The sequence below is a fragment of the Eschrichtius robustus genome, chromosome 2, assembly GCF_028021215.1.
Source record: "Eschrichtius robustus isolate mEscRob2 chromosome 2, mEscRob2.pri, whole genome shotgun sequence".
Taxonomy (NCBI): domain Eukaryota; kingdom Metazoa; phylum Chordata; class Mammalia; order Artiodactyla; family Eschrichtiidae; genus Eschrichtius; species Eschrichtius robustus.
Window position 1 is genome coordinate 164,919,281 of NC_090825.1, and position 15,371 is coordinate 164,934,651.

At 39.3% G+C, this 15,371-nt stretch overlaps 1 protein-coding gene across 1 annotated transcript in view; it reads right to left on the minus strand.

Annotated features, from left to right (window-relative positions):
- Window positions 1–2,294: 2,294 nt before the first annotated feature.
- The window catches only part of LOC137759029 (centrosomal protein of 78 kDa-like), a 35,067-nt gene continuing 21,990 nt past the window's right edge, over window positions 2,295–15,371 (minus strand). Inside the window, 2 exon segments of the mRNA XM_068534951.1 lie at window positions 2,295–2,480; window positions 4,586–4,724. Coding sequence (XP_068391052.1) covers window positions 2,295–2,480; window positions 4,586–4,724 — 325 coding nt within the window.

Sequence of the window (15,371 nt, forward strand, 5' to 3'; positions counted from 1 at the left end):
AGGATTTCCTTTAGCATTTGTTGCAGAGCTTGTCAGGTGGTGTTGAATTCTTAGATTTTGCTTGTCTGTAAAGGTTTTAATTTCTCTGTCGAATCTGAATGAGATCCTTGTTAGGTAGAGTAATCCTGGTTGTAGGTTTTTCCCTTTCATCACTTTAAATATATCCTGCCACTCCCTTCTGGGTTGCAGAGTTTCTGCTGAAAGGTCAGCTGTCAACCTTATGGGGATTCCCTTGTATGCTACTTGTTGCTTTTCCCTTGCTGCTTTTAATTTTTTTTCTTTGTATTTTATTTTTGATAGTTTGATTAATATGTGTCTTGGCATGTTTCTCCTTGGGTTTATCCTGTATGGGACTCTCTGCACTTCCTGGATTGACTGACTATTTCCATTCCCATATTAGGGAAGTTTTTGACTGTAATCACTTCAAGTATTTTCTCAGACCCCTTCTTTTTCTCTTCTTCTTCTGGGACCCCTATAATTCAAATGTTGGTGCATTTAATGTTGTCCCAGAAGTCTCTGAAACTGTCCTCAATTCTTTTCATTCTTTTTTCTTTATTTTGCTCTGTGACAGTTACTTCTACTATTTTATATTCCAGGTCACTTATCCATTCTTCTGTCTCAGTTATTCTGCTATTGATTCCTTCTAGAGAATTTTTAATTTCATTTATTGTGTGGTTCATCACTGTTTGTTTGCTCTTTAGTTCTTCTAGGTCCTTGTTAAACTTTTCTTGTATTTTTTCCATTCTATTTCTGAGATTTTGGATCATCTTTACTATCATTACTCTGAATTCTTTTCAGGTAGACTGCCTATTTCCTCTTTATTTGTTGGCCTGGTGGGTTTTTGCTTGGCTCCTTCGTCTGCTGCATATTTTTCTGTCTCCTTATTTTATTTAACTTACTGTGTTTGGGGTCTCCTTTTTGCAAGCTGCAGGTTTGTCCATCCTCTTACTTCTGGTGTCTGCCCCCAGTGGGTAAGGTAGTTTCAGTGGCTTGTGTAGGCTTCCTGTTGGGGGGGGGGGGAACTGGTGCCTGTGTTCTTGTGGGTGGGGCTGGATCTTGTTCCTCTGGTGGGCAGGGCTGCATCCATTGGTGTGTTTTGGGGTGTCTGTGAACTTATTATGTGTTTAGGCAGCCTGTCTGCTAATGGGTGGGGTTGTGTTCCTGTCTTGCTAGTTGTTTGGCATGGGGCATCCAGCACTGGAGCTTGCTGGCTGTTGGGTGGAGCTGGGTCTTAGTGTTGAGACAGAGATCTCTGGGAGAGCTCTTGCCAATTAATATTCCAGGGGGCTGGGAGTTCTCTGATGGTCCAACGTCCTGGACTCAGCTATCCCACCTCGGAGGCTCAGGCCTGACATCTGGCCAGAGCACAAACCCCCTGCCAGCTGCTTGGCATGGAAGAAAAGAAAGAAAAAAAAAGGGCAGAACCCAAAAGCAACTGATAAAAGCAAAGCTAAACAGACAATATCACACAAAGAAAAATATACACACACACTCACAAAAAGAAAAAAAAAAAAAAAAAGAACAGACAGAACCCCAAGACAAATGTTAAAAGCAATACTAAACAGACAAAAATCACACAATGCAACATACACACATTCACACACACACAAAGAAAAAAAAACTAGACTGAACCCGAAGTCAAATGCTAAAAGTAAAACTAAACAGACAAAATCACACAAAGAAAAAAAAACTAGACTGAACCCGAAGTCAAATGCTAAAAGTAAAACTAAACAGACAAAATCACACAAAGAAACATACCCACACACTCACAAAAAGAGGGAAAAAAAAGGAAGGGAGCAACAAAAGCAATAAACAAACCCACAAATGAAGACAAACACTAAAACTAAGCTAAGATAAACATAAAACCAAAACCAAAACCCAAGTCCACAATTGCCCCCAAAGTCCACCACCTCAATTTTGGGAACACTCATTGTATATTCAGGTATTCCACAGATGCAGTGTTTACCAAGCCAATTGCTGGGATTTAATCTGCTGCTCCTGAGGCTGCACAGACAGATTTCCCTTTCTCGTCTTTGTTTGCACAGCTCCTGGGGTTCAGCTTCGGTTTTGGCCCCACCTCTGTATGTAGGTCACCCTCAGACGTCTGTTCCCCGCCCAGAAAAGAGGGTGTTAAAGCAATGGCTGATTAGGGCTCTCTTGCTCACTCTGGCCAGGGAGAGGGAGAGATACGGCAGTCACAACTGGGATGCAGGGAGTGTCTGTAGTGGCAGAGGTCGGCCTGATGTTGCAACAGCCTGAGGTGTGCCATGTGTTCTCCCGAAGTTGGCCCTGGATCATGGGACCCTGGCAGTGGCATGCTGCACAAGCTTCCAGGAGGGTGTAGGTAGTGACCTGCACTTGCACACAGGGTCCTTGGTGGCAGCGTCAGTAGTGGTAGCGGTCCATGCCCACCTCTGGCGTCCGAGATGATAGCCAGAGCTCGCGCCCACCTCTGAAGCTAGCTTATGGCTCTCTGCCATCTGTGGGCACACAGAGCAGAAAGCCCCTCTCCTCATGCACCCAGAAACAATGCTCTCTTGCCTCTCTGGCAGGTCCAGACTTTTCCCCTGACTCCCTCCCAGCTGGCTATGGTGCACTAGCCCCCTTCAGGCTGTCTTCACACAGCCAACCCCAGTCCTCTCCCTGGGATCTGACCTCTGAAGCCCGAGCCTCAGCTCCCAGCCCCCACCTGCCCCTACAGGTGAGCACACAAGCATCTCAGGCTGGTGAGTGCTGGTCGACACCTAACTTCTGTGCGGGAATCTCTCCACATTGCCCTCTGCATCCCTTTTGCTGTGCTCTCCTCTGAGGTTCCGAAGCTCCCCCCACTCCCATCCCCAACAGTGAGGGGGCTTCCTAGTGGGTGGAAATTTTTCCTCCTTCACAGCTCCCTCCCAGATGTGCAGGTCCGGTCCTGATTCCTTTGTCTCTTCTTTTTTTATTTTTTCTTTTGCCCTACCCCAGTTCATGGGGATTTCCTTGCCTTTTTGGAAGTCTGAGGTCTTCTGAGGTTCAGTAGGTGTTCTGTAGAAGTTGTTCCACATGTAGATGTATTTCTGATGTATTTGTGGGGAGGAAAGTGATCTCCCCGTCTTACTCCTCCACCATCCTGAAGGCCGCCCCCAGGATTTTCTATGCATAGTATCATGTCATCTGCAAACAGTGACAGTTTTACTTCTTCTTTTCCAAATTGGATTCCTTTTATTTCTTTTCCTCTCTGATTGCCATGGCTAGAACTTCCAAGACTATGTTGAATAATAGTGGCAAGAGTGGGTACCCTTGTCTTGTTCCTGATCTTACAGGAAATACTTTCTGTTTTTCACCATTGAGAACAATGTTGGCTGTGGGATTGTCATATATTGCCTTTACTATGTTGAGGTAGCTTCCCTCTGTTCCCACTTTCTGGAGAGTTTTTATCATAAATAGGTGTGGAATTTTGTCAAAAGCTTTTTCTGCATCTATTGAGATGATCATATGGTTTTTATTCTTCAATTTGTTAATATGGTGTATCACATTGATTGTTTTGCATATATTGAAGAATCCTTGCATCACTGGGATAAATCTCACTTTATCATGGTGTATGAGCCTTCAAATGTGTTGTTAGATTCAGTTTGCTAGTATTTTTTTTTTAATAAAGAACTTTTTTTTTTTTTTTTTTTGGCTGTGTTTGGTCTCCGTTTCTGTTTGAGGGCTTTCTCTAGTTGTGGCGAGCGGGGGCCACTCTTCATTGTGGTGCGCAAGCCTCTCACTGTTGCGGCCTCTGTTGTTGTGGAGCACAGACTCCAGACGTCCAGGCTCAGTAGTTGTGGTGCACGGGCCTAGCTGCTCCACGGCATGTGGGATCTTCCCAGACCAGGGCTCGAACCTGTGTCCCCTGCATTGGCAGGCAGATTCTCAACCACTGCGTCACCAGGGAAGCCCCAACAGTAACAATTGAAAACACACAAATGAACAGGCAAACAAAACCCCAGATGAGTGGTAAAAGCAAAAACAAACAAACAGAAAAGAAAAAAACAAAGAACCACACACACATACAAAATAAGAAACAAAAACAAGAGAACAACCAGACAAACAAAAGAATCCCAAAACAAAATCAAACAATTAAAAACAAAACTAACAAAAAGAAAAATAAAAAACAAAACAAAAGCAGAATGAAGACTGAAGGAAGAAGCAAAGAAAACAAAACAAACATACAAAAATGATTTTTAAAATGTAAAAAAAAGATAAGAACAAATAGAACAGAGGAAAAAAGATAAAAGCAAAATGGAACAAAGGAAAGAAAAAAACAGGAAAAAACACAGAACAACAGAAAAGTATCCTAAAAATAGAAATATTAGAAAATTAAAAATACATTAAATTTTTTTTAAGTAAATAAAAATGAAAACAAATAATAATGAAAAAACAACAGAACAAAAGAAAACATAAAAAATATTAATAATTATATTTTCCTGGGGTCTCAGCTGTCAGTTTCCTTGGCCCCACTGTGAGTCACAGCCAACCTCTGCCTCCCCAGGGGGCCCTCCAAAACCTCTATATAGGTCTCTCATCCTTTTGTGGGCACTGTCCGGGCAGCTCAGACTCTGACTCGGCCCAACTCCCATGTGTACTCGTCCCCAAAGTCCACAGTTGCTGGAGCTAGACTGATTTCAGTAGTGGGAACACTCATTGTCCATTCAGATACTCCATAGATGTAGGGTTTACCAAGCTGATAACAAGGATTTAATCTGCGATTTGTGCAGCTGCACAGAAAAAGTTTTGTTCCTCTTTCTTAGTTGCCCCGCTCCTGGGGCTCAGCTGTGGTTTTAGCCCCAGCTCTCTGTGTGGGCAACCCACAGCAGTCTGCTCCTGAGGCTGCCCCAGAGCACTCAGGCCTGCCCCGCTGAGGACAGGGCACAGAGGTGGCACAACTTCCTGGGTCATGGGGGCCCTGGTGGCAACAGGTGTGCAGGAAAGCTGGCAGCCACCGGTGTGAGGGATCCAGCACTAGTCAGAGACTCTCCTAGCGCCTGGCAGCTGGCACAAGAAGGCCAGCCCTGGTGGGGTCTTTTTCTAGTGCCTAGTGGCAGGTGTGAGAAGGCCAGCCCTGGTGGGGGCTTTTCCTAGCACCTGGTGGGGCAGGGGCTGGCGTGTGGGAAGATAGAGGCTGCAATGGTGGCTACATCTCCTGAGCATCACTCAACAGTGGCACCTTGTTTCTATGGCTGTCTGGGTTTCCTCCACAAGCATTCCTGGTTTTGGACTTCCTCCCTCTCATCCCCTCAGACTGTCGACTCACAGCCATCAGTGGTCCATGGATTTGCTTTCCAATCCCCACATTCCAGCTCTCAGCCCCTGTGTGTACTGACACACATCCCAGTCTGGCGTGCAGGGCTGTGGCATGGAACATCTGTGTAGGTCTCACTCTGTCCTGTCTGTCACAGACTGGCCATTTCACCCTCCTCCAGCAGCTTCAGATGTTCCCCTTCCGTCCCAACTGATTTCCCCATTGGTGAGGGGGCTTTCTTGGATGTGGGAACCTCTCCTCTGCTTCAGCTCCCCGTCAAGGGCACAGATTCTGTCCTGCTTCCTCTCCTTTTGCTTTTCCCTTCTTTCTTTCATCCTACCCAGGTATGCAGGGATCTTTCTTGTCCTTTCTGGTGTCCAAGGTCTTCTGCTAGTGTTCAGCTGGTGTTCTGTGAGAACTGTCCCATCTGTAGATGTATTCTTGATGCATTTGTGGAGAGAGATGAACTCCACATTCTCCTACTCCTCCTCCATCTTGGTTTCTTGAACATCGTATATCTTTCCACCCTTTGTGTCATGTTTAATTTCTTTCATCCTTTCTTACAGTTTTCAGAGTACAGGTTTTTATCTACTTAGGTAAGTTTATGCATAGGTATTTCATTGGTTTTCAAGTGACTTGAAAATGGGATCGTTTTCTTAATTTCTCTTTCTGATAGTTCATTGTTAGTGTATAGCAATGCAACATATTTCTGTATATTAATTTTGTATCCTGCACCTTTACCAAATTCATTGATGAGCTCTATGTGTCTTTTTGGTTTTTTTGGTTCCATCTTTAGGATTTTCTATGCATAGTATCTTGTCAACAGCAAATAGTAATTGTCCAATTTGGATTTCTTTTTTCACTTTTTCTAGTCAGATTGCTGTGGCTAGAGCTTCCAATACTATGTGGAATAAAAATGACAAGAGTGGGCATCATTGTCTTGTTCCTGGTCATAGAGGAAATATTTTCAGCTTTTCACCATTGAGTATGGCCCACCACTGGCTTATCATATACGATTTTTATTATGTTGAGTTATGTTCCCCTAATACCCTTTTTCTGGACAGTCCTTATCATAAATGGATTGAATTTTGTCAAAAAATATCTGCATCTATTGAGATGATCGTATGTTTTTTATTCTTCAATTTGTTAACATGGTGTATTGCATTGATTGATTTGTGGATATTGAAAACTTCTTGCATCCCTGGGATAAATCTCACTTGATCATGGTGTATGATCTTTTTTGTTAACTGTAATTAGCACATTTTTTATTTTAATATGAATCAATGCTTCTAAAGGCCCTGAAATGGATTTAATCTCTAACATAAATTAAGCTCTTTCTACAAGCTCCTTCATACTATTAACATGCCAAATTTTTTCTTGGTATAAATCACAAACTTCATCCTTCAAATAATCCCAAGCATATAAGCAACTAGGCTAAAAGTAATTATGTTTTATTGTAAATTGTCCTCTGGGTTTCTCCAAAAATCCCAAAGAAAGAAGATGGAAAGCAGACCTCCTGCTAGGATCAAATTCTGATTAATCAAGAAGAAGGAACTATGTTTTTGGTAAAACCAATGATGGTGCTTTCTAGCCAGAAGTCCTGCCTGACACGGCCTGATGCAGGCAGGCAGGCAGCCAGGTTTGTGATTTCTCCAATCACTTGTGTTTGCACCTTCATCCATCAGGCTGAACAGAGAATCAATAACTAGTTGCCTAGCAGGATTTTTTTTTTTAAGTTATCACTTCAAATCCTTCATTTGATGGATGCTTAATGTAGATTATATTGACTGAGAGTTGAAAAGTTGCCTTCCACAGGTTTCATGAGTTATTTTCTGCCAAATAAAGAAATTTCTATAAAGGAAGAAAACTTACTTTTCTGGGATTTGCTCTTGCCCTACAGAAACAGAAATGTGGCTAAGAGGCTTCAAGTGGAAACACCAGACAATTCAGTTGTTACCAAGGACTATGCCTGCTTTTGACAGAAAACTCCTCTTGTTCCATGCATATATTTTAAAAATCACTGTTCCTTTTTGTAGGAAAGAATTTTTAAAAGGTATTTTCTTGGAAAATTCCAAAGCAAAGCAAAATATATTAGATACGTGGGATACGGTCCTAGAATAATCCTAAGCAAGAATCAACATATATAAAAAGATGTCACTATCAAGATTCTGATTTATTTTACATGCATTCCTGTTTATCCAAAATTTTTCCAAATTCTGTGATATTTTTTAAAATTTAGATTGAAAAGAGTTTCCAGAGAGTGCCAGCTTTGGCAATGGTCATGCCTCCTTTCCATATCTGTAACTGCTTTGTCCAACAGTGAGAAACATACATTTTATGTTTAAAAAAGTAGTTTTCTTTCAGCTTTACTGAGGTATAATTGACAAATAAAATTATAATATTTGAAAAGTGTACCTGTGACAATTTGAGGTACATATACATTATGAAATGATGCCTACAGTCAAGTTAATTAACATATCCATCACCTCATATTGTTACTTTTTTGTGTGTGTAAGAATTCAAGTTCTATTCTCTTAGCAAATTTCAACTGTACAATACAGTATGATAACCATAGTCACCATGTTATACATAAAATCCTCATACGTTATTCATCTTATAACTGAAAGTTTGTACCCTTTATCCCCATTTTCCCCACTTCTGAGCCGCTGGCAACCACCATTCTACTCTCTGTTTCTATGAGTTTGATCTTTTAATTTCTTTTTTTGTTTGTTTTTTAGATTTCACTAATAAGTAATACCATGAAGTATTTGCCTTTCTCTGTCTGGCTTATTTCACTTAGCATATTGACCTCAAGTTTTGCCTATGTTGCTGCAAATGGCAGGATTTCCTTCTTTTTTATGACTGAATAAGATTGCTGTGTGAGTGTGTGTGTGTGTGTTTGTGTGTATCACATTGATTGATTTGCTGATATTGAAAATTTCTTGCATTCCTGGGGTAAATCTCACTTGATCATGGTGTATGACCTTTTAAATGTATTGTTGGATTCAGTTTGCTAATATTTTGTTGAGGATTTTTGCATCTATATTTGTCAGTGATATTGGCCTGTAATTTTGTGTGTGTGTGATATCTTTGTTTTTGTTATCAGGTGATGTTCTCAAATGTGTTTGGAAGCATTCCTTTCTCTACAATTTTTTGGAATAATTTGAGAAGAATAGGTGTTAATTCTCTAAATGTTTGGTAGAATTCACCTAAGAAACAATCTGGTTCTGTACTTTTGTTTGTTGGGATTTTTTAAATCACTGATTCAATTTCACTATAGGTAATTGGTCTGTTCATACTTTCTATTTCTTCTTGTTTAGGTGAGAGATTGTACATTTCTAAGATTTTGTCCATTTTTTCTAGGTTGTCCATTGCATTGGTATATAATTATCTGTAGTAATCACATAATTCTTTGTATACCTGTGGCTTTGTTTGTAACTTCTCCTTTTTCATTTCTGATTTAGTTGATTTGGGCTCTTTCTCTTTTTTTCCTGATGAGTCTTGCTAAAGGTTTATCAATTTTGTTTATCTTTTCAAAGAACTAGTTCTTACTTTCATCAATCTTTCTATTGTACTTTAGTCTCTATTCCATTTATTTCTTGCTGATGTTTATGATTTATTTTCTTCTACTAAATTTGGGTTTTGTTGTTCTTCTTTTTTTAGTTCCTTCAGGTGTAAGAGTAGGTTGTTTATCTGAGACTTTTCTTGTTTCCTGAGTTAAGCTTGTACTGCTATAAACTTCCCTCTTAGAACTGCTTTTGCTGCATTTCACAGATTTTAGATCATTGTGTTTTTGTCTTTATTCCCCTCAGATTTTTTTTGTTTGTTGAAGGTTTTTGGTGGTTTATTTTTAGTAATTGTTTTCTAGTATAATAGCTTTGTGTTCAGAAAAGACACTTAATACTATTTCAATTTTCTTAAATTTACTGAGGCTTGTTTTGTGGCTTAGCATGTGGTCTATCCTGGAGAATGTTCCATGCGCACTTGAAAAGAATGTGTATTCTGCTGCTTTCGGATGAAAAGTTGTAAATAAAACTTTTAAGTCAATCTGGTCTAATGTGTCATTTAAGGCCAGTGTTTCTTTATTGACTTGCTGTCTGGATGATCTGTCCATTGGTGTAAGGGGGGTGTTAAAGTCTCCTACTATTTTTGTGTTACTCTCACTTTTTACCTTGATGTCCATTAATATTTCCTTTATGTATTTAGGTGCTCCTATATTTTGGCTGTGTATATATTACAATTTTGTAATCTTCTACTTTGATGAATTATGTAATATTCTTTTTTTCTCTTGAAATACTCTTTGTTTTAAAGTCTAATTTGTCTGATATAACTATTGCTATCTGTCTTTTTTTGTTCTCCATTTGTATGGCATAGCTTTTTAGGATTTACATAGGATTTACTGTATAGCACAGGGAACTATATTCAATATCTTGTAATAAATTTTAATGGGAAAGATTTGAAATATATATATATCCTAATCAATTTGCTGGACACCTAAATCTAACCCAATATTGTAAAGCAAGTATGCTTCAATTTAAAAAAGACAAAAATAAGGAGAATTTCAGACAAACAAAAGCTGAGAGAATACACTGAAGCAGACCATTACTATAAAAAATGTTAAAGGAAGCCCTTTAGGTGAAAAATGTTAGATAGAAATTTGGATCTACACAAAATAATTGAGTATCAAAAAAATGGGAACAGTTTCTTTCTTCCTCAAATAATTAAACATAAAATTACCATATGATCCAGCAATTCAATTCCTAGGTATATTAAGCCCCACTGACCTTTATAGCATATACTCCTAGGTATATGCCCGAAATAATTGAAAACAAATAATCACATATACAAGCATTTACATGCACGTACATAAAGACACTGTGCACAATAGCCAAAAGATGGAAACAGCTCAGATGCCCATAGGCAGATGAATGGATAAGAAAATTGTGATATATACATTCAATGGAATATTATTCAGTCATAAAAATGAATGAAGTACTGATACATGCTGCAGTGTGGATGACCCTTTAAGACAATATGCCATGAGAACAAAGCCAGATACAAATATCACATTTTGATGATGTTATTACTATATCAAGAATAGACAGTCATAGAGACTGAATTCAGATCAGTGGTTTCCAGGTGTTGGGGGTAGGAAAGATGGGAAAAACTGTTCAATGAGTAAGTGGTTTTACATTGGAGTGATAGAAATGTTTTGGAAGTAGATAGAGATGTTGGTTGCACAACACTGTGAATGTACTAAATACCAATGAACTGTCATTCACTTTAAAATGGTTAATATTACTTTGTGAATTTCACCTCAATAAATTTATATATTTTATATATAAATATAATATATTATATATGTGGTTCCATTCTCCCCTGGCCTGCATAGTTTCTGCTGAAAAGTCAGCTGATAGTCTTATGGGAGTTCCGCTGTTAAGTAACGGCTTGCTTCCCCTTGCTGCTTTTAATATTCTCTATTTGTCTTTAATTATTACCATTTTAATTACAATGTGTCTTGATGTGTTCCTCTTTGGGTTGATCCTCTTTAGGACACTCTCAGCTTTCTGGACGTGGATGTCTGTTTTATTTCTTCTCTGTTTTGTTCTTTAGATTTTCCAACACTTAATTAAAAACAAGCTTCTTACTCTGTGCGTTCATTCTTCTCCCGAGTTCTTTGATCATCTTTACAATCATTACCCTTAAATCTTTCCTGGGTAGATTGCCTATCTCCACTCAGTTCTTCTTCTGGAATTTTATTTGCTCCTTCATTTGCTAAAAGATCCTCTGTTATTTCATTTTGCTTAATTTTCTGTTTTTATTTCTATGTATCTGATAGATTGGTTATGTTTCCTGAACTTTGAGAACTGGCTTTTTGTAGATGTACTTTGCATCCCGGAAGTACAGTCCTACTGGGTTACCAAAGCTATATGCTCTAGAGTTGCCCCTTACGTTGGCTGTGTGCGTCCTTCTGTTGTGCTAGGCTGGCTACTGTTGGTGGTCTTGTAGGTTTTGTTGCCCCTAGTTCAGTTAGTTGCCACTCTCTGCCTTACACAAAGGCCACTGGCCCCCGAATGTTAGGGCTGGGCCATGAGGCACTTGGCTGCAGAACCCCAGGGATCCTGGGGTTAGTGCTGGCTCACTGGCAGTCACATTAGGGGTTCAGGAGATCCAGGGGCTGGTGCTTATCCAACAATGAGTGAAGCCAGGTCTTGGTGCTTGTGTCAGTTCACTGGCAGACAGAGCCAAGTCCTGGGGTCTGGCTTCAGGGTCCAGAGGCCCCAGAACTGGTGTTGGAGTGCTGGTGGGTCGGGACAATTCCTGACGTGACTATATGATCCAGGCTCTCTTAAAGCTTGTGTTGGCTTGATTGTGGGTGGGGCCAGGGCACAGTCAGTCCAGGGCAGGTGCTGGACTACTGGTGGGTGGCTTGTACTGCAGGATGCAGGACTGTGGTTGTCTTGCAGCTGGTGTCTGCCAGCTGGGGAATAAGCCTGGTCCTGAGTCTAGAGCAGGCTTGCTGGTGGTCAGGGCCAGGGATTCTGCGGCTGGTGCCTGCACACTAGTGCAGAGTCTCTGACTACAGGGCCCTAGGGGGTCCTTGTTCTAGTTTCTGTGCACTGGTGTGTGGAGCCTGGTCCTGGGCCTGCTGTGGGGGAGGGGGGAGGGCAATGTCCAGGGGTGGCTGTGTGCTCCAGGGGTTTTAAGGCAGCCTTTCTGCTGGTGGGTGGAGCTGTGTCCCCCCTAGTTAGTTGCTTGGCTTGAGGCATCCCAGTACTGGTGCCTATAGGCTGTTGGGCAGGGGCAGGGTTTAGTCTTGAGGCTAATAAGCTACACCAGGATTCCAAAATGGCACATGCCAATAAGTGTCCATGTGGTAGAAGGAGCTCCAAAAATTGGCTTCCACCAGTGTCTGTGTCCCCAGGGTGAGCTGCAGTTACCTCCTGCCTCTCCAGAAACTCTCCAAGAACAGCAGATAGGTCTGACACAGACCTTTCAAATTACTACTTATGGCTGAGTCCAGGAGGGTGTCAGATTTTGTGTGCATACCTTAGGTGTGGAGTCTCTATTTTTCTCAGCACTCTGGGACTCATGAAATTAAGCCCCACTGGCCTGTATAGCCAAACGTTCGGAAGGCTCAACTTCCTGGCACAGGACTCCCAGGCTGGGGAGCCCAAAGTGGGGCTGAGACCCCTCACTTCTTGTGGAGAACTTCTGCAATCGTAATTATTCATCTGTCAGTTACCCACCTGGAGTTCTGGGATTTGACTATACCACAACTCCACCCCTCCTACCCATCTTGTTGTGATTCTTTCTTTATATCTTTAGTTGAAGAAGATCTTTTCCAGTAGGTTTTGGTCTTTTTCATTGATGGTTGTCCTATAAATTGTTGGAATTTTGGTGTGCCCATGAGAGGAAGTGATCTCAGGGTCTTTCCACTCTGCCACTTTGGCCTATCTTCTTTTGGTGGTGTCTTTATGATTTTCTATATACAGTATCATGTTATCTGCAAACAGACACTGTTTTACTTCTTCTTTAACAATTTGGATTCCTTTTATTTCTTTTTACTACCTGATTGCTGTGGCTAGGACTTGCAATGTGATGTTGAATAAGTGAGAGTGAACATCCTTGTCTTATTCCTTAACTTAGAGAAAATGCTCTCACATTTCACCATTGAGTATGATGTTAGCTATGTGCTTGTCATATGACCTTTATTATGTTGAGGTATGTCCATCTATGGCCATTTGCTAAAAGTTTTTATTATAAATGGATGTTGAATTTTTTTGCATCTATTTATATGATCATAAGATTTTTATTCTTCAATTTGTTAATGTGATGTATCACATTGATTGATATGTGGATATTGAACCAACCTTACATCCCTTGGATAAATCCTACTTGTTCATAGTATTTGCTCCTTTTAATGTATTGTTGAATTAGGTTTAGCAATAGTTTGTTGAGGCTTTGTGCATCTATGTCTATCAGTGATTTTGGCCCATAATTTTCTTTTGTGTGTGTGTGGTATCTTTGTTTTTGGTATCAGAGTGGTGCTGGCCTTGTAAAATTGGTTCAGAAGTGCTCCTTTTCTGCAATTTTTGGAATAGTTTGAAAGGGATAGGTGTCGACTCTTGTTTAAACGTTTGGTGAAATTCACCTGTGAAGCCATCTGTTCTTGGGCTTTCTTTGTTGAGAGTATTTTTGTTACTCATTCAATTTCATTACTGGTAATTGGTTTGGTCATAGTCTCTATTTCTTCCTTGTTCAATCTTTGGAGATTGTGCATTTATAGCAAACTGTCTGTTTCTTCTAGATTGTACATTTTATTGGCATATAATTGTTCATTAAAAGCTCATGATCCTTTGTATTTCTGTGCTGTCAGTTGTAATGTCTCCTCTTTCCTTTCCAGATAAAACCCAATAATAATGATGAAAAAAGACAGAGAACAAACCCAAATAGCAAATAACAACAACACCAAAAAGGAACATTACTGTAGAGCCCATAGTCATCAAAAAGACAAAGGATATTGAGAAAAAACAAAAAAACAAAAAACCTCTGACAATAAACTTGACAATTTAGAAAACATGGATAAATTTTTCAAAGAACACAAATTACCCAAATTGCAAAAGAAGAAATAAATAATTTGAATCCTTTGATATCTATATAAAATACTGAACTTGTTAGAGCCCAGATGGCTTCCTTCATGAGTTATTCCGAGAACTGAGAAAAAATTATATAGCAATCTTACACACATTAGGATATAAAAAAGAGGAAATAATCTCCAACTTCTTCAGCAAACATAATCTCTGTTTATTGAAATACAGTTGATTTGCAGTATTATATTAGTTTCAGGTATACTACAGTATGAGTTGACATTTGCACACATTATGAAATGAAGGAACCAATCTTGATACCTAGGCTTAACAAGGATATTTAAGAAAGTAAAATTATACCACAATATCTCTGTAAAGCATAAATGCAAAAATTGAACACTGATTCATGGGCAATAATGAATTAAGGGAGAAAATGAGAACATTTTTCCTCCCTCTTCCTAATTCCTACCTTTCACCTTGACCTAAGTGGTGTATTCTGTATATTAAATCCTTGTCAGATACATCATTTGCAAATGTTTTCTCCTATTTTACGGAGATCCTTACCTGTAATCAAATTCATGGCAAGGTTTTCAAGACAATAAGGGAACTAATAAAAACCACTATGCCCTCCACGTAATGAAGGACGAAAAATAAGGTTATGAAGACTTTACTCTCACATATGTATTGTTTTAATTACAAATATAGATTAAGTATAGAACAGTTATACACAACACTAACTTTTGTTTAAGAATGAAAGGTAATTTACACACATACATATATATTCTATTTGCTTGTAGCTCCATAACTTAATATTATAAAACACATAATTATATTGAAGAGTATACAGGAATTATCTTTAAAAGTGAGACTAATTAGGAAGCACATGACACAAAGATTAAATATAGAGTAATACTAACTTAGGAAGAATGATACTGGTTTCAAAGCTTCAAGTCAGAAAAATGGGATAGACAAACATCAATATATGAAAGTTTCATGTATGTCAAATGAAGCATCTTTTTCATAAAGAAAGGTTCACTTATTTTGCCACAAGTACATAAAATCACTACAACTTTCAACTTACACAATGTCACATGTCATACTGTATCTTAATAAAGCTGGAAAAAAATAAGGTCTATTTAAATCCTGCCACGTATACCTCCAGTTCCCTTTTCCCAATGGGCTCCAGTTTACCTTGGGATCCTGAGAAAAACTGTCATTAAATGATTGGCATTACAAGTGAGAAGAGACACATTTGCAATGACACCAGTAGCATCTGTATCTCACGCTCCACTCCAAAATAAATTACATTTAAATAAAATATTTAAGTGTAGAAATTAACACTATAAAGGAGCTATTATAAAAATGATATTTATAAAATATTCGAGGTAGAAACACCTGTCTAAAGATAGTCATTTGTGGATACTAAAGTTTGAACCTTGTTGGCCATTTCTAATTTAATTATTAGAAGAGCTACTTAAGATTGGATTTATGTATAAAGAGGAGTTCCCTTTTGGAGA